The sequence below is a fragment of the Natator depressus genome, chromosome 4 (genome assembly GCF_965152275.1).
Source record: "Natator depressus isolate rNatDep1 chromosome 4, rNatDep2.hap1, whole genome shotgun sequence".
In the NCBI taxonomy this organism is placed as follows: domain Eukaryota; kingdom Metazoa; phylum Chordata; order Testudines; family Cheloniidae; genus Natator; species Natator depressus.
In genome coordinates this window covers 138,078,697-138,098,846 of record NC_134237.1, presented here as the reverse complement: position 1 = coordinate 138,098,846, position 20,150 = coordinate 138,078,697, and the positions used below count along the sequence as shown (strand labels likewise).

General features: G+C 53.4%; 1 protein-coding gene across 1 annotated transcript in view; it reads left to right on the top strand.

Annotated features, from left to right (window-relative positions):
* Positions 1 to 20,150, top strand: part of DYSF (dysferlin) — a 303,950-nt gene that overhangs the window by 117,578 nt on the left and 166,222 nt on the right. Inside the window, exon 22 of the mRNA XM_074951962.1 lies at positions 4,610 to 4,716. Within this exon, the coding sequence (XP_074808063.1) occupies positions 4,610 to 4,716 (107 nt within the window). The remainder of the gene's footprint in view (positions 1 to 4,609; positions 4,717 to 20,150) is intronic.

The following is a 20,150-nucleotide window of genomic DNA, read 5'->3' as shown; positions in this document are numbered from 1 at the left end:
ACACGTCTAAAAATAAGTGAGGTGACTGTACAGTCTGCAAAGGACTAACCGAAACGGGCTGTTTGGAACCCAGGGAATCTGCTTGACTTGCTCCCAGGCTGGCGTGCTTTCCACTTCGTTCTTTCCCGTAATTCGACCGTGCTTCGAAGGGAGCTGCGCTGCCAAAGCAGGAATGTTTGCGCTATTCAAAAATACGACGTTCCGTGCATCAACTGCAGCTCGTGCACATGCTGCGCTCAGCGACTGCAAATACCGCACCCCCCCACGCTGCGCTCAGCGACTGCAAATACCGCACCACATCCGCTACTGTGCTCAGCAACTGCAAACACCGCACCACACACACACGCTGCGCTCAGCGACTGCAAATACCGCACCCCCCCACTGCGCTCAGCGACTGCAAATACCGCACCCCCCCACTGCGCTCAGCAACTGCAAATACCGCACCACATCCGCTACTGTGCTCAGCAACTGCAAACACCGCACCCCCCCACTGCGCTCAGCGACTGCAAATACCGCACCACATCCGCTACTGTGCTCAGCAACTGCAAACACCGCACCCCCCCACTGCGCTCAGCAACTGCAAACACCGCACCACACACACGCTGCGCTGAGCGACTGCAAATACCGCACCACATCCGCTACTGCGCTCAGCGACTGCAAATACCGCACCCCCACGCTGCGCTCAGCGACTGCAAATACCGCACCCCCACGCTGCGCTCAGCAACTGCAAACACCGCACCACATCCGCTACTGTGCTCAGCAACTGCAAATACCGCACCCCCCCACGCTGCGCTCAGCGACTGCAAATACCGCACCACATCCGCTACTGTGCTCAGCAACTGCAAATACCGCACCACATCCGCTACTGCGCTCAGCAACTGCAAACACCGCACCCCCCCACTGCGCTCAGCAACTGCAAACACCGCACCCCCCCACTGCGCTCAGCGACTGCAAATACCGCACCCCCCCACGCTGCGCTCAGCGACTGCAAATACCGCACCACATCCGCTACTGTGCTCAGCAACTGCAAACACCGCACCACACACACACGCTGCGCTCAGCGACTGCAAATACCGCACCCCCCCACTGCGCTCAGCAACTGCAAACACCGCACCACACACACGCTGCGCTGAGCGACTGCAAATACCGCACCACATCCGCTACTGCGCTCAGCGACTGCAAATACCGCACCCCCACGCTGCGCTCAGCGACTGCAAATACCGCACCCCCACGCTGCGCTCAGCAACTGCAAACACCGCACCACATCCGCTACTGTGCTCAGCAACTGCAAATACCGCACCCCCCCACCGCGCTCAGCGACTGCAAATACCGCACCCCCCCCCACGCTGCGCTCAGCGACTGCAAATACCGCACCCCCCCACCGCGCTCAGCGACTGCAAATACCGCACCCCCCCCACCGCGCTCAGCGACTGCAAATACCGCACCCCCCCCACGCTGCGCTCAGCGACTGCAAATACCGCACCCCCCCCACGCTGCGCTCAGCGACTGCAAATACCGCACCCCCCCCACCGCGCTCAGCGACTGCAAATACCGCACCCCCCCCACGCTGCGCTCAGCGACTGCAAATACCGCACCACACGCACACGCTGCGCTGAGTGACTGCAAACACCGCACCATGCGCACACGCTGCGCTCAGCAACTGCAGATATCACGCCACACAAACACGCTGCAGTTCAGCCCCTGCTGCACCACAGGCGCAGACGCTGCGCTCGGCAGCAGCAACCACTGCACCACACACACACAGACCGTGCTCAGCAACTGCAAGTACCGCACCACACGCACGTCCCTTGCACTCAACAGCCCTCACTCAGCTGCACAAGCTACACACATGCACACTGCAATCAGCAAGCTGTGCTGCTCTGGGCAGACACAGCACCTATGCACATGCTGCATCACAGGGTCACGGCATGGTGCCCCAGTGCTCCATGAGCCCATTGCACAACCTGGGGCCTGCAGCGCTATGTACGCGCTGCCCACGGACTCCCTGTGTGACCCTGAGGAAGTCACATCCTCTCTCCGGGCCTGGGCTTTCCCCCTCTGAAATTGCGCAATGGAACAATCAACGCTTTGGGATGGAGCCTCACTTTTAACATACACAGTGCTTAGCACAACAGAGCCCTGATCTCAGTAGGGTCATCGAGGTGATCAGTGGGCCAGACCAATATTCTCCTGTTTCTCAGATCCTGCTCATAACAGCACACTTTTACTAACATGTCTAACTGCTTCTTAGGTTGGCCACAATATGTAACATACAGAGAGTGCTTTTACAACATAGATTCCTAGATTCAAAGGCCAGAAGGGACCATTGTGATCCTCTAGTCTGACCTCCTGCATAGCACAGGCCAGAGACCTGCCCCGAAATAATTCCCAGAGCACATCTTTTAGAAAATCAGCCAATCTTGATTTAAAAATTGTCAGTGATGGAGAATCCACCGGTTTCAGAGTAGCAGCTGTGTTAGTCGATATTCACAAAAAGAAAAGGAGGACTTGTGGCACCTTAGAGACTCACAAATTTATCTGAGCATAAGCTTTCGTGAGCTACAGCTCCCTTCATCAGATGCATTCAGTGGAAAATACAGCCAGCTTTCCTGGACTCCTTCATGGCCCACCTTGATTATCACTACAAAACGTTCCCCCCTGACCCCCCGCTCTCCTGCTGGTAATAGCTCACTTTAAGTGATCACTCTCGTGACAGTGTGTATGGTAACACCCATTGTTTCATGTTCTCTATGTATATAAATCTCCCCACTGTATTTTCCACTGAATGCATCCAATGAAGTGAGCTGTAGCTCACGAAAGCTTATGCTCAAAGAAATTTGTTAGTCTCTGAGGTGCTACAAGTATTCCTTTTCTTTTTGGAGAATCCACCATGACCCCTTGGTACATTGTTCCAATGGTTAATTACACTCCCCATTAAAAACATATGCCTTATTTCCAGTCTGAAACCTTCCCTCCACCCCCATCTGGGTTGACAGCAGGGTTTGAACCCAGAACTTACTTGTGCTAAACGTTCTGTTTGTAGAGCATCCTTTCATGGTTGGAGTGGCATAATATGAACCCTGTGTGTGTGAAATTTAAAATAACCAAGCCTGCCGCTCAGGAAATGCTCCATTAATGAAGTACAGTAACTCCTCACTTAAAGTCGTCCCGGTTAATGTTGTTTCGTTGTTACGTTGCTGATCCATTAGGGAACATGCTTGTTTAAGTTGCGCAGTGCTCCTTTATAACGTTGTGTGGCAGCCACCTGCTTTGTCCACTGCTTGCAGGAAGAGCAGCCCGGTGGAGCTAGCTGGCGGGGGGGTGTGTCTTGGAGCCAGGGTGGGCCGGCAGCCCCCCATCAGCTCACCGCTCCCCTAAGTTCAGCTGTCCCTCCCCCCACTGCCGTGTGCTGCTCCTGCCCTCTGCCCTGGAGCTGCTCCCGGGAGCCTCCTGCTTGCTGTGCAGGAATGACGGGGGCTAATGTCAGGGTGTCCCCCTCCCCCCTGCTCCTGCCCCCCACTTACGTCATCTCCATAAAGCGGTGTGGGGACGGGGGATGGACAGGACAGGGCTCAGGACGGAGGGAGCTTGCTGGCAGCAGCTGCTGTCTCAACTTGCTGATCTACTTAAAAAGGCAATGTACTTAGAGTGGTGTCAGCGTACTTAAAGGGGCAATGCGCATCTCTTTTCTCTCTCTCTCACACACACAGGGTGTGTCTCTCTGTCTCTGTCTGCCATGCTGTCTCCCCTCCCTCCATTTGTGCTGCCTTGTAGAGTGTGAGGCTACATTAACAACAATGTGTTAACCCTTGCGGGCTCAGCCGAGTGCTAGTTCATCATTTAGCAATAAGGCATTCCCTGGGAAATATCCCACCCTCTTCCACCCTCTGACTTTACCACCTCAACCAAGCTTCCCAATCATCATTGCTGTGTACAGTATTAAATTGTTTGTTTAAAACTTATACTGTGTATATGTGTTTGTATATCTATAAAATATAGTCTTTTGTCTGGCGAAAAAAATTTCTCTGGAACCTAACCTCCCCTTTTACATTCATTCTTATGGTGAAATTGGATTCGCTTAACATCGTTTCGCTTAAAGTCGCATTTTTTCAGGAACATAACTACAATGTTAAGCAAGGAGTTACTGTAGGATGAAAGCTTGAAGGACCTTCGTTAAAAATCTGTTTGTTTTTAGGGAGACGTCCCCCAGATTGAAAAAAGACAAAGCCATCTGTAGGACACCAATGTTTCTCTCTTGCTCTCTGTCTCCCCCAGCTGGGGTCTCCAGCAGGAATGGAACCCTGGTGCTTCAACATGAAGAGCACAAGCTAAACGAGTAGCTTCGTTAACTGGCAGTGGTAGTAGGCTCTAATCCTCTGTGTGGACCAGCAACTAGAGGGGGGTGTGACACCCAGATTCACAAGCACACACAGGAGGCTATGAAAATTGGGGCCTCCCATTGGCTGCAGGATGGGAGGCCTTTGGGCTATGTTGGGCCTTCAAATGACATTGCACTTTTGTGCAGTGCTGGTCTGTAGGGTGCGGGTGAGGGGAAGGCTGGGAGATGCCATAATCAGTGCATGAGTTCTCTGCTCTGTGTGTTGTGTAGGAAGCAGGCTTGGAGCTGGTCCACCTTGCGCTCAAGGCCAAATGCTCATCAAATGACTTGGATTCATTGGTTGCCCAGTTGATTGATGACATCATCGCAGACTGCAGGTATTTCTGCCAAATTCAACTGTGAGCCTTTTCATGCGCTTATTACAAGAACATTTATTTATGTTGGAAGGGGCCTTGTGCTGAAAAATCCTGGTCATTTGCTAATGTTTACTTCAAAGGTTGTTGAGCCAAGGCACGGAGTTGAAAAGGTGACATTTAAAGCAGATCATAAATTTCCACTCTTTATGCAAGGGCTGCAACCCAGCATACCTGAATAAGCCTCATTGTAGCGCAGCTTGAGCCATTGCAATAGATATGCTTCCAGCTGGAATCTAGGGCTAGAAAAAAAGAGCCGCCTAGAATTTACATTTGCAGATACTGTTGCGGTAGGAATGAACTTTTATGAAGCAGTGACTTCTCCTCTGGATGTATTGTGTGTGAGAGAGAGATTCTTGACTCACAGGAACATGGGAACAGCCAGACTGGATCTGACAAGTGTCCCTCTAGCCCAGTATCCTTCCTTCGACAGGGGTCAACACTAGGTGCTTCAGAGGAAGGTGTAAGGACCCCATCACTAGGCAGATATGGGAGAATCATAGAATCATAGAATATCAGGGTTGGAAGGGACCTCAGGAGGTCATCTAATCCAACCCCCTGCTCAAAGCAGGACCTAATCCCCAACTAAATCATCCCAGCCGGGGTTTTGTCAAGCCTGACCTTAAAAACCTCTAAAGAAGGAGATTCCACCATCTCCATAGGTAACCCATTCCAGTGCTTCACCACCCTTCTAGTGAAAAAGTTTTTCCTAATATCCAACCTAAACCTCCCCTGCTGGGTGAATCTGCCCCCATGAAGGTCTTGTCTTGATCTCTAATAATAGGAGATGGGTTTAAAGCCCTGAAAAAGGTTTATCTCCCTTTCAATACTTTTTTTTTTAAGCATTATATATTATAATCTTGGATATTCTTATTATCCATATGAACATCCAGTCCCTCTTTGACTCTTCCTAAATTCTCAACAACATCCTGTAGCAAGGAGTTCCACAGATTAATTTACAGCTGGAATGGAAAAGTAATCTATATTTTTCACAAAATTCTGCCAGGGGAGGATACACTCAGTTTCCAGCCCCTTAACTCCGTCCTGTTTCAGGTGACACCAAATCTTACAAGCTATTATGCTATCAATAAAAATAGGTCAAGATTTTCTCAAATAAGGGCCCAGAGTTTGGCTCCTTACTCTGTATTTAGGTGCCTAAATAAGTGCTAAGCACCCAACAGCCCCCATTGACTCTGGTGGGGGATGCTGGTGCTTCATATATTTGAAAATGAGGCCACTTCATGTGGATTGAGGAGTCTAACTGTAGGTTCCTACTTTTGAAAATCTTGGTCTTTCTATACTTTTTCAAGGACAAAGTCGAAATATTGCCAGAGGAAGTTGCGTTAATGGAATCACCTTGTCCCAGAGGTGCTGGCTCTTCCCTTGGTAGTGGTCACAAAAAAGAGGGTTTTGTTTAAGTGAGTAAAGAAAATGAATAGATTTTTCCAGTCCCTTATTGTCCTTCTGCATAGCTCACACAGCCCAGGTTGAATATTAACAGCACGTCACTGCACGGTCAGTTTCTGGTTCCCTGGCACTTGCAGGCTGTTTCATTACTGATGCTACAGCCAAGCAAAAAACTGGCATTCTATCCCCAGATCTTCCACTGACTTGCTGTGGGACCTTGGGCAAGACACTCTGTGCATCTCTTTCACCCTTCCTCTGTCTTGTCTCTTCAGACCGTAAGCTCTTTGGATCAGGAACTGTCTCTGTGTTTGTACAGCACCTAGCACAATTGGGCTGGGACCTCAGTTAGGCTTGGAGATGCTACTGAAATACAAATAATAATGGAAAGAGATCAATTCACATTCTGTTTTTAAACAGAGCCTGAAACTGGGTCCTAACCAGCTCTTAATCTCCCCATCAAAGGGAGGGAATCCAACGTTATGCACACATTTGAAAAACCCTAACCTTTCCCATTGAAGCATCTGATTTATATCATAATCAGGAAAGGCAAAGAGTCCAATATGTTTTCCCTTAACGATGTGTCGTAGGTCCTGTGACCTGGACCTATTGCAGGTAGGCACCAGTAGCAGAAAGGTCTGTTGGAAGAGCATTGAATGTCTGGCACAAACTTTTGTTGAATTTTATTTTCCAATATGATTTGACTCTCTGTCTAGGTTTTTCCGTGGCCCACGTCGCCGTGATATCTTGGGGCCGTGGGGTCTGAAACTGGAGTTCCGAGGCTTTATCACCATATCTCAATTCACCTCCCCTCATATCGTCCCAACTCCAGCAATTGCTCACAGGGAAATCTTTAATATGGTTTTAGTTGTTGAGTAGGGTGTGATGATAAGCCTTCGCCAAAGGGAATTGTTAACAGCTTGTGGCCTATTCTGAAGAAGGTGGCAGCTATTAAACAACCACTGCTGCTTTTCATAAAGCTTGCCCAGTTTAAAATACCCAGAGGTACAGAAATAGTCCCTCTTCATATTGAAAAGTGTTGGAGAAAGGTGCCAATTGACAGCTCTGGAAAGTGATGCCTCCCAGTGACTGAACAGCTACAGCCCTGCTCCACTCACGTATCTCAGTCCTCAACTCAGAGGCACCATTTCTAGGGAGAAAAGGGGAGTTTGGCCTCTGTGTCTATCCCCAGCCTTCGTTGAGACAAACGTGTTCAGTTGCAGATGCTAGTTCACTGGGAAAAGGACCAAGACCCATTAACTCATTCTACACAGGGCTCACCCCCGCGATGCCACTGACTCACTCTACCAACCTATGTTGGATTTGAACCAGTAACCTAATGGCAAAAGACAGCATGGAGCCTATTAATGGGCCTTTGAGCCACCTGGTCCTCACTGCTCTTTGCTAAGACGCACGTAGGTCACTAGCAAAGGTGTTTGGAAGCCTACGGCATTCACTCACATCCTGTGGGGTTTGTTCACTGGCCAGTAGCTTGTTCTTTCAGGGGCAGGCGATGGAATGGAATAACATGCTCCGCGTGTGGCATGCAGATGAGCCAAGTCTGCTGCTCGGGAAATGCTCCATAAACCAACGAGGATGGCAGCTTTAAGGATGCTCTTTTCAAAACCTATTTATTTGATTTTAAGCCTCACCAGGGAGATGTTCGCCCCCCCGCCCAGCTCCTTGGAAAAGGTCAGAGCTATTGTAAGGGCTGTAAATATTCCATTGCTCCTGTGTGTGCCATACGTGACCCGAGGATAATCCCAGGATTTAGGTTTTCCAGAGATGCTGCTCCCTCCAAAACAAATTCAATTAAACGAGGAAAAAATGTCGCTGAGGGAGCTGCCAAGCCAGTGGTTCGTTCTGGCTGTTTCCTCCTCTGTGCTAAGCTCCTGTGGTAAATTGCTTCTGCATAGCTGAGAGAAATTGGCCTAAATAAATCAGCGAGGAGCACTAGCACATGTTCTGAAAAGAGAGCAGAATTTGCTAAACTAATTAGGATAATATCCAAATTGATGGGCTTGCCGATACCAACCACGTGTGCCTTCTGGGGAGTCTTGTGCATTGCAGCAATATCTGCCAGGAGGCCTAACCTAAGAGGGACTGGTTAGGCTCTAAAATTGGACCACTGAGTTGCTTGTTTCATTAGAAATCCGACTGAGCTAGTCATTGGAGAGTTGAACACTCTTTGGGATCCTTTTCAATTTAAGGCCAGAAGGACCTGCTACGATCTAGTTTGACCTTCTGCGCAGCACAGGCTGGAGAACCTTGCCCAATAATTTTGGTTTCAAGCCCATAGCTTCTGTTTGAGCTAGAACATATCTTTTAAAGAGACATCTAGTTTTGATTTAAAGACTCCAAGTGGTGAAGAATCCATCACTTCCCTAGGTAAGTTGTTGTGATGATTGATTACCTTCACTGTTCACAATGAGCACCTTATTTCTAGTCTGAATATGTCTAGCTTCACCTTCCAGCCATTGGATCTCATTCTGCCTTTTGCAGCTAGAATATAGAGCCATCTGCTGTCAGAAATCTCTTCTACATGTAAGTACTTGGAGACTGTGATCAAGTCACCTGTTGACCTTCTCTTGGATAATAGTCTATCACAGTGAGGCATGTTTTCAAGACCTCTATAGCAGTTGGTATTGACTCTAGCCATTCTTGGGGTAACAGGAGGGGTAACAGGAAAGGTACCATTGCCTGGAATGGAGTGGTGTTCTTGCTACTTTATTTTAAACTCCAGGGGGTACCTAAGTATACTGGAAAGAGATGCTTTAGAAATGGAGATATTTATCCTTGTAAATACAAGTTGTTATTTATACTGTGGTAGTGCCTAGGAATCCCGATCATGGATCAGGGCCCCTTGTTCTAGGTGCTGCACAAACACAGAACAAGAAAAGGTTTCTTGTCCCAAGAAACTGACAGTCCCAGTATAAATACATTATAGATTCCAAGGCCAGAAAGAACGAATATGATCATAGTCTGACATGCAGTATAACAGAGTCTAGGACTTCCCTGAATTGACAACAGAACCTCCGTATAATAAAAAAGTAAAGACCTGTATCTATGCCATGCCAAGAGTCCTCAACCATTCTGCTAACAGAGGTATCTCAACCAACCACCACACTGACATTACCCCGAATCTGCATGCACCAGTTTCAGCGGTTCTAAGGAGTCAGTGCGATGAAGGGGACTGCTCAGAGTGGGGATTACTTAGTCCAGCTGCCACAGTTCTTCAACGGTTGATACAGTACCTGTACAACCCAAAACAAAGTTGCGAGCGCAACCCACCATTCACAAATCAATACCACCAGCACACACAATAACAACACACACTCACCGCCTCTTACTGCAACGCTTACGCCTCAATGGCTCCTCCAGAACCTTCCCCCACCACCTCCCTAACTGCCAGCCTGTGCCCCCATACAGACAGCGCCCCACTCTTCCAGAACCTTCCCCCGCCACCTCCCTAACTGCCAGCCTGTGCTCCCATACAGACAGCACCCCGCTCTTCTCGACCTTCCCCCACCACCTCCCTAACTGCCAGCCTGTGCTCCCATACAGACAGCGCCCTGCTCTTCTCGACCTTCCCCCACCACCTCCCTAACTGCCAGCCTGTGCCCCCACACAGACAGCGCCCTGCTCTTCTCGACCTTCCCCCACCACCTCCCTAACTGCCAGCCTGTGCCCCCATACAGACAGCGCCCCACTCTTCCAGAACCTGCCCCCGCCACCTCCCTAACTGCCAGCCTGTGCCCCCATACAGACAGCGCCCCGCTCCTCCCGAACCTGCCCCCGCCACCTCCCTAACTGCCAGCCTGTGCCCCCATACAGACAGCGCCCCGCTCCTCCCGAACCTGCCCCCGCCACCTCCCTAACTGCCAGCCTGTGCCCCCATACAGACAGCGCCCCGCTCCTCCCGAACCTGCCCCCGCCACCTCCCTAACTGCCAGCCTGTGCCCCCATACAGACAGCGCCCCGCTCCTCCCGAACCTGCCCCCGCCACCTCCCTAACTGCCAGCCTGTGCCCCCATACAGACAGCGCCCCGCTCCTCCCGAACCTGCCCCCGCCACCTCCCTAACTGCCAGCCTGTGCCCCCATACAGACAGCGCCCCGCTCCTCCCGAACCTTCCCCCGCCACCTCCCTAGCTGCCAGCCTGTGCCCCCATACAGACAGCGCCCCACTCTTCCAGAACCTTCCCCCGCCACCTCCCTAACTGCCAGCCTGTGCCCCCATACAGACAGGACCCTGCTCCTCCCGAACCTTCCCCCCAGACCCCTAACTTCCAGCCTGTGCCCCTATACAGACAGTGCCCTGCTCCTGCAGAACCTCCACCCCCACCTCCCTAACTGCCAGCCTGTGCCCCCATACAAATAGCGCCCCGCTCCTCCCGAACCTTCCCCTGGTACCTCCCTAACTGCCAGCCTGTGCCCCCATACAGACAGCACCACACTCTTCCAGAACCTCTCCCCCACCTCCCTAACTGCCAGCCTGTGCCCCCAGGCAGACAGCACCCGCCTCCTCCAGAACCTTCCCCCCACCTCCCTAACTGCCAGCCTGTGCCCCCATACAGACAGCGCCCCGCTCCTCCCGAGCCTTCCCCCAGTACCTCCCTAACTGCCAGCCTGTGCCCCCATACAGACAGCGCCCCGCTCCTCCAGACCTTCCCCCGCCACCTCCCTAACTGCCAGCCTGTTCCCCCAAACAGACAGCGCCCCACTCTTCCAGAACCTCCCCCCCCACCTCCCTAACTGCCAGCCTGTGCCCATACAAACAGCGCCCCGCTCCTCCCGACCTTCCCCCCCACCTCCCTAACTGCCAGCCTGTGCCCATACAAACAGCGCCCCGCTCCTCCCGACCTTCCCCCGCCACCTCCCTAACTGCCAGCCTGTGCCCCATACAAACAGCACCCCGCTCCTCCCGAACCTTCCCCCGGTACCTCCCTAACTGCCAGCCTGTGCCCCCATACCGACAGCGCCCCACTCTTCCAGAACCTCCCCCCCACCTCCCTAACTGCCAGCCTCTGCCCCCATGCAGACAGCGCCGCGCTCTTCCAGAACCTTCCCCCCCAGACCCCTAACTTCCAGCCTGTGCCCCCATATAGACAGCGCCCCACTCTTCCAGAACCTTCCGTCAGTACCTCCCTGCCAGCCTGTGCCCCCATAAAACAGCGCCCCACTCTTCCAGAACCTCCCCCACCACCTCCCTAACAGCCAGCCTGTGCCCCCATACAAACAGCGCCCCGCTCCTCCTGAACCTTCCCCCGCCACCTCCCTAACAGCCAGCCTGTGCCCCCATACAAACAGCGACCCGCTCCTCCAGAACCTTCCTCCGCCACCTCCCTAACTGCCAGCCTGTGCCCCCATACAGACAGCACCCCGCTCCTCCCGAACCTTCCCTCGCCACCTCCCTAACTGCCAGCCTGTGCCCCCATACAGACAGCGCCCCGCTCTTCCAGAAGCTCCCCCCAGCTCCCTAACTGCCAGCCTGTGCCCCAATGCAGACAGCGCCCCACTCTTCCAGAACCTTCTGCCAGTACCTTCCTAACTGCCAGCCTGTGCCCCCATACAGACAGCGCCCCACTCTTCCAGATCCTTCCGCCAGTACCTCCCTAACTGCCAGCCTGTGCCCCCAAACAGACAGAGCCCCGCTCTTCCAGAACCTTCCCCCCACACCCCTAACTTCCAGCCTGTGCCCTCATACAGACAGCGCCCCACTCTTCCAGATCCTTCCGCCAGTACCTCCCTTACTGCCAGCCTGTGCCCCCAAACAGACAGAGCCCCGCTCTTCCAGAACCTTCCCCCCACACCCCTAACTTCCAGCCTGTGCCCACATACAGACAGCGCCCCACTCCTCCAGATCCTTCCGCCAGTACCTCCCTAACTGCCAGCCTGTGCCCCCATACAGACAGCGCCCCACTCATCGAGATCCTTCCGCCAGTACCTCCCTAACTGCCAGCCTGTGCCCCCATACAGACAGCGCCCCACTCATCCAGATCCTTCCGCCAGTACCTCCCTAACTTCCAGCCTGTGCCCCCATACAGACAGCGCCCCGCTCCTGCAGAACCTCCCCCCCACCTCCCTAACTGCCAGCCTATGCCCCCATACAGACAGCACCCCACTCTTCCAGGACCCTCCCACCTCCCTAACTGCCAGCCTGTGCCCCCATACAGGCAGCGCCCCACTCTTCCAGAACCTCCCCCCCCACCTCCCTAACTGCCAGCCTGTGCCCCATACAAACAGCACCCCGCTCCTCCCGAACCTTCCCCCGCTACCTCCCTAACTGCCAGCCTGTGCCCCCATACAGACAGCGCCCCACTCTTCCAGAACCTCCCCCCCACCTCCCTAACTGCCAGCCTCTGCCCCCATGCAAACAGCGCCGCGCTCTTCCAGAACCTTCCCCCCCAGACTCCTAACTTCCAGCCTGTGCCCCCATACAGACAGCGCCCCACTCTTCCAGGACCCCCCCCACCTCTCTAACTGCCAGCCTGTGCCCCATACAAACAGCACCCCGCTCCTCCCGGACCTTCCCCCGGTACCTCCCTAACTTCCAGCCTCTGCCCCCATGCAGACAGCACCCCACTCTTCCAGAACCTTCCCCCAGACCCTTAACTTGCAGCCTGTGCCCCCATACACCAGCGCCCTACTCTTCCAGAACCTTCCGCCGCCACCTCCCTAACTGCCAGCCTGTGCCCCCATACAGACAGTGCCCCGCTCCTCCCGAACCTTCCCCCACCACCTCCCTAACTGCCAGCCTGTGCCCCCATACAGACAGCACCCCGCTCCTCCTGACCTTCCCCTGCCACCTCCCTAACTGCCAGCCTGTGCCCCCATACAGACAGCGCCCCGCTCCTCCCAAACCTTCCCCCGCCACCTCCCTAACTGCCAGCCTGTGCCCCCATACAGACAGCACCCCGCTCCTCCCGAAACTTCCCCCCCACCTCCCTAACTGCCAGCCTGTGCCCCCATACAGACAGCGCCCCGCTCCTCCCGAACTTTCCCCCGCCACCTCCCTAGCTGCCAGCCTGTGCCCCCATACAGACAGCACCCCGCTCCTCCCGAAACTTCCCCCCCACCTCCCTAACTGCCAGCCTGTGCCCCCATACAGATAGCACCCCGCTCCTCCCCAACCTTCCCCCGCCACCTCCCTAACTGCCAGCCTGTGCCCCCATACAGACAGCGCCCCGCTCCTCCCGAACCTTCCCCCGCCACCTCCCTAACTGCCAGCCTGTGCCCCCATACAGACAGTGCCCCGCTCCTGCCGAACCTTCCCCCAGTACCTCCCTAACTGCCAGCCTGTGCCCCCATACAGACAGCGCCCCGCTCCTCCCGAACCTTCCCCCGCCACCTCCCTAACTGCCAGCCTGTGCCCCCATACGGACAGCGCCCCGCTCCTCCCGAACTTTCCCCCGCCACCTCCCTAGCTGCCAGCCTGTGCCCCCATACAGACAGCACCCCGCTCCTCCCGAACCTTCCCCCAGTACCTCCCTAACTCGCAGCCTGTTCCCCCATACAGACAGCACCCCGCTCCTCCCGACCTTCCCCCGCCACCTCCCTAACTGCCAGCCCGTGCCCCATACAGACAGCGCCCCGCTCCTCCTGAATTTCCCCCGCCACCTCCCTAACTTCCAGCCTGTGCCCCCATACAGACAGCACCCCGCTCCTCCCGAACCCTCCCCCGCCACCTCCCTAACTGCCAGCCTGTGCCCCCATACAGATAGCGCCCCGCTCCTCCCAACCTTCCCCCGCCACCTCCCTAACTGCCAGCCTGTGCCCCCATACAGACAGCGCCCCGCTCCTCCCAACCTTCCCCCGCCACCTCCCTAACTGCCAGCCTGTGCCCCCATACAGACAGCGCCCCGCTCCTCCCGACCTTCCCCTGCCACCTCCCTAACTGCCAGCCTGTGCCCCCATACAGACAGCGCCCCGCTCCTCCCGAACCTTCCCCCGCCACCTCCCTAACTGCCAGCCTGTGCCCCTATACAGACAGCGCCCCGCTCCTCCCGAACCTTCGCCCGCCACCTCCCAAACTGCCAGCCTGTGCCCCCATACAGACAGCACCCCGCTCCTCCCGAACCTTCCCCCACCACCTCCCTAACTGCCAGCCTGTGCCCCCATACAGACAGCGCCCCGCTCCTCCCGACCTTCCCCCGCCACCTCCCTAACTGCCAGCCTGTGCCCCCATACAGACAGCACCCCGCTCCTCCCGAACCTTCCCCCGCTATCTCCCTAACTGCCAGCCTGTGCCCCCATACAGACAGCACCCCCCTCCTCCCGAACCTTCCCCCGCCACCTCCCTAACTGCCAGCCTGTGCCCCCATACAGACAGCGCCCCACTCCTCCCGAACCTCCCCCCCCATCTCCCTAACTGCCAGCCTGTGCCCCCATACAGACAGCGCCCCGCTCCTCCCGAACCTTCCCCCGCCAGCTCCCTGCCATCCTGTGCCCCCATACAGACTGGTGGCCACTGGGGGTCGGGGGGCAGAGTACCCGGGCTGCGGTGAATGGGGAAGGTGGTTCTCCCGAAGGGGTCGAGCCTGCCTCTCTTACCCAGCTACAGCATCCACAGGGCGGGGTTCACAAGCCACTTCTCCCTGGGCCAGTGGGCGGCTGCCTTTTTCACCTGGCTCATTTGTGCGGGTGCCTGCGGGTTCTTGTCATGATGCTGTCGAGCTGGTCAGTGCAGGGACAGGCTCGGCGTCCCGGGCATGCTGAGCTTGGTGTGAGGAAGGGGATGGAGCTACTTCTGGGCCCGAGAGTGCTCCTCGTCCACCTCCCCTTCCCCCCCCTTCCTCACTCCTGTACCGAGCTGACCAGCTAAGGGCCACCTGGAATCTCCCGCAGGGACAGGTGGTCGGGGAAACACCTCCGGGGTTTCTCCACCATGGATGCAGCGTGGGGTTGCTGTGCCTGTCCTGCGGGGCTTCGGTCTCGTGGGGTCAGACTCAGTCAATGGCACGTAGGCTCCCGGCAGCCTGCGTGTTGGCTCTCGAGGGTAATGCACTGCGCGTGCGCGTGCTGAGCCCACGTGCTGACATTCCGGTCCCTGCGGTGTAATCCTCACTACTGCGCCCGTCAGGGCCTTAGAGGGGTGACTCATGGCCATGGTGGAGCCGTCGGTCCACCCGCCGGAGTATCATGACCAGCAGTTGTAACGTGACGGGCCTCAACTGTGCTGCCAGCGGAGGGCGCCCCCAGATTTCGCTGGAGCCGGTTAGGGGAACTCCCGCCTTCGCTCTACTCTCGGGCCTGGTCCGCCCTGGGCAACGGACCTGAGCGAAAACTGCTGCTCCCCACCGCCAGGGAGGTGGGGTCCGACAGCTCTTTTCCTCGTGGGGGGGTTGACCTGGTGGCCGGTTTGGTATGAGAAACTTTCCAGACCTTTTCCCTGGGGTTGACCTGGTGGCTGGTCGGAGCTGGGGTTGACTTGGTGGCTGGGTGGGGACTTAGAAAATTTCTGCCCCATTCCCTGGGTTGACCTGGTGGCCGGTTGGAACTGGGATTGACCAGGTGGCTAATTGGAGATAAAACAGGGCCAGCCACCCACTGGGCTAGGAAAAAAAGGGGCTTATGAGCTACAGCTGGGCAAAAGAGGGAGAAATGGGACCTTCCCCATTCACTGCAGCCCCAGTGCTCTGCGCCCCCACCTCCAGTGGCCACCAGTCCCATCATATACCCTGTACCCCGTGGCCACTGGGACTCGTAGCCTCCTGCATGTTAAAGAGACAGAGTCTCCCTGTAGCAGCCTGGCCAACCCCGATGGTTCAAACACCCTGAGACAGACCCCAAACCAGGAGATTGGACCAAAATCATGAGATTTGTTTTTTAAAAAGACGATATTGTAGTTTTGTTCAGTCTTTTGATGTTTGAACTTTTCACTCCCTGCCCTCTCCCCTGCACATGTGTGTGAATCAATTACTGTTTCTAGCACTCCCAAATGTATGTATTAAGGTGTTTCTGGGCTCTGCTTGCAGGTGTTCTGCCCATTCCCCTGCCCTCAACCTGCCCCCTGGCCTCCTGCAGCTCATAGTTCTTCATCGCCCCCTCCCAGATCTGGGGGGCTGCAGTGGGTCCCCTCCCTTTTCCAGGCCTGCCGGGGCAGGTCCCCATCCCTCCTGCCCCCCAGCCAGGTGCTGCAGTGGGAGGAGGAGAAGCAAGGGGTGTCCTATTGCTCACAGGGAGGAGGGGAAAGGAGGGTCTTTCAGCTGCTGGGGTCTCTGCTCCCCCCCCCCTCCAAGAGGAGCAGGGAGAGCTCTGCCTGCTTCTGCAGCATTTCGGATTAGCTTCTCTTCCCTAGGAGGCGGGGCCATGGGAAAGGCAGCCAATCAGAGGGGGAGCTGGTAGGTAAGATTTCCCCCAATGAGAAGTAAGTCCTGGGGGAAAAAAGAGTTCAGACTTGTTGGCAGTTTTTGACAGAGACAAATTAAGGGCACAAGAACAAACTATCCCACTGTGATAGGGGAGGAGAGGTAGATACGCTGGAGGGTAGGGATAGGATACGGAGGGACCTAGACAAATTAGAGGATTGGGCCAAAAGAAATCTGATGAGGTTCAACAAGGACAAGTGCAGAGTCCTGCACTAAGGACGGAAGAATCCCATGCACCGCTACAGACTAGGGACCGAATGGCTAGGCAGCAGTTCTGCAGAAAAGGACCTAGGGGTTACAGTGGACGAGATGCTGGATATGAGTCAACAGTGTGCCCTTGTTGCCAAGAAGGCCAATGGCATTTTGGGATGTATAAGTAGAGGCATTGCCAGCAGATCGAGGGACGTGATTGTTCCCCTCTATTTGACATTGGTGAGGCCTCATCTGGAGTACTGTGTCCAATTTTGGGCCCCACACTACAAGAAGGATGTGAAAAAATTGGAAAGCGTCCAGCGGAGGGCAACAAAAATGGTTAGGGGACTGGAACACATGACTTATGAGGAGAGGCTGAAGGAACTGGGATTTTTTAGTCTTCAGAAGAGAAGAGTGAGGGGGGATTTGATAGCTGCTTTCAACTACCTGAAAGGGGGTTCCAAAGAGGATGGCTCTAGACTGTTCTCAGTGGTAGCAGGTGACAGAACAAGGAGCAAAGGTCTCAAGTTGCAGTGGGGGAGGTTTAGGTTGGATATTAGGAAAATCTTTTTCAGTAGGAGGGTGGTGAAGCAGTGGAATGGGTTACCTAGGGAGGTAGTGGAATCTCTTTCCTTTGAGGTTTTTAAGGTCAGGCTTGACAAAGCCCTGGCTGAGAAGATTTAGTTGGGGATTGGTCCTGCTTTGAGCAGGGGGTTGGACTAGATGACCGCCTGAGGTCCCTTCCAACCCTGATATTCTATATTCTATGAGAGGAGTATGGTAAGAGACCACCCCGGTTAACCAGGAGATCTTCAGTGACCTGAAACTCAGAAAAGAGTCCTATAAAAATTGGAAACAAAGTATGAAGGATGAAGATATAAAAAACAACAACAGAAGCCTGTAGAGACAAAATTGGTAAGGTGAAGGCAAAACAAGTTTAAACAAACTAGGGATATAAACGGTAAAAAGAAAACATTTTACAAATACATGAGACTGAAGAGGAAGCCCACAGACAGGGCAAGCCTATTATTCAATGAGGAGGGAAAGACAATGACAGAAAACACAGCCATGGCTGAAGAGTTAATGCCTTTTTTGCTTCAGGTTTGAGAGGGGTAGCCGTGTTAGTCTGTATCAGCAAAAACAAGGGGGAGTCCTTGTGGCACCTTAGAGACTAACACATTTATTTGGGCCTAAGCTTTTGTGGGCTAGAACCCACTTCATCAGATGCATGGAGTGGAATACACAGTAGGCAGGTATAAATACACAGCACATGAAAAGATGGGAGTTGTGTTACTGAGTGGAGGGTCAGTGCTAACGAGGCCAATTCAATTAGGGTGGATGTATGGCCCATTCCCAACAGTTGACAAAAAGGGGTGAGTATCAACAGAGGGAAAATTATTTTTTGTAGTGACCCAGCCACTTCCAGTCTTTATTCAGGCCTAATTTGATGGTGTCAAATGGGAGTGGCTGCACACTATTACTGAAAAATTGCTGACGTTCTCAGTTTTACCATATAATTATAAAATAAAATGATTGGAATATAAATATTGTACTTACCTTTCAGCATATAGTATATAGAGCACTATAAAACAAGTCGTAAGAAATTTTAGTTTGTTCTGACTTTGCTAGTGCCTTTTTATGTAGCCTGTTGTAAAATTAGGAAAATATCTAGATGAGCTGATGTACCCCCTGGAAGAGCTCTGCATACCCCCAGGGGTACGCTTACCCCTGATTGAGAACCACTGATCTGTGTTATTGCCATTCTTTCATATCTCAAAGCTATTATATTCCATTATAGAGAGAGTGGTGGGGGAAGCTAGCAGGACTTCTGGGTTCTGTTCGTGGCTCGGCCGCTTTCTGTATGAGACTGAGCAACGAATTGCACCGGCCTGGGACATAGTTTTCCCATCTGTAAAATGGTGATTATAATTCCTATCTGACAAGAACATTGGCTGGGAGGGATGTTTGTCAAATGCCTTTATTATCTGTACTATGGTAGCAGTGAGATCGAGCCCCCATTGCAATAGGTACTATACAACCATAGTGAGAGACAGTCCCTGCCCCAAAGAGCTTACACTTTAATCAGAGAAAAGGTGGGAGAGGAAATGACTTGTCCAAGTTCACCCAGCAAGTCAATAGTCAAGTCCCTTCCCTGCTCTGTGCCTCAGTTTCCTGAACGTTAGCCTAGTTCCCCAGCCACTGCACTACACTGTCTTTCAGGCTATCTGTTGTCTACTTGCAGAAAGCCATTTATTTTAGTTCCACAGTCTCTCCTAAAGTGATTACTAATGGTTCTACCATCAGCATCCACCATGGTTGGTAAGAGGTATTGAGCATCCCTGTGAGGAGCCCAGTGCTTCTGGATTAGCTGTATGTCTATCCCTTGGGAGGTTACTTTACCTCTGTATTTGGCTCTGCTGTAACCTCTGCTGTTTTCCACAATTCAAGAAGGATGTTGATAAATTGGAGAGGGTTCAGAGAAGAGCCACGAAAATGATTAAAGAATCAGAACACCTGCCTTATAGCGATAGACTCAAGGAGCTATAAAGAAGTTTAAGGGGGTGACTTGATCACAGCCTATAAGTATCTACATAGGGACCAGAAATTTGATAATAGGCACTTCAGTCTGGCAGAGAAAGGTATAACATGATCCAATGGCTGGAAGTTGAAGGGAGACAAATTGAGATTGGAAAGAAGTTGTACATTTTTAGCAGTGAGGGAAATTAGCCATTGGAACAATTTCTCAAGGATAGTTCATACAGCAACCACCCAGGACTAGGTACAGGGTGAAGGCTCTCTTAACAAAATGTATGGCAGACTTCAACTGCTTACTCTCAAGTGGTTACTCTTGCCCCACTTGTCTATCTTGGGCAGATGATTGAATCCTATGCAGTTTGCAGTGTTGGAGTTTTTTCAGATGAGATCTTAAACACTGTGGCTGCAGAATCATGGAGTCCACACGGCCCTGGCTGAGATTACTGGGGCAATTCACACCTCTCAGAGATGTTTCAGACTGTGTGGACTCGGGCAGGAAGCCCTGCATTGGCTGAACCTTGGCTCACCTCTGTGAGGTTATCTCTGCAACCATCTGGGCAAGAACTGGAATTATATTTTTACAATGAAAGCGGAAATTCTGGCGCAAGCAATGAATTTATTGGGGCCATGACTTTAGTTAGGGATACAGTTCTGATGGCCCTGTTGTCACGGTTCCAGGCTTAACTACCCCTCTGCCATCTTCATGGTCTCTTTCATGGCATGCCCTTAGATCTCAAGCCTCAAGCTGTCATCTTTTTTGGGGTGGGAATTTGTTCCTTTCCCTCCAGACCAGGGATTTAGGCTGCAATTTCTCCTTCCATTCACTGTGATCACCTTAGTAAGTCCGAGTTTAGCTCGGCAATTGCCGTCCTGTGATCTCCTACCGGCAATGGGCAGGA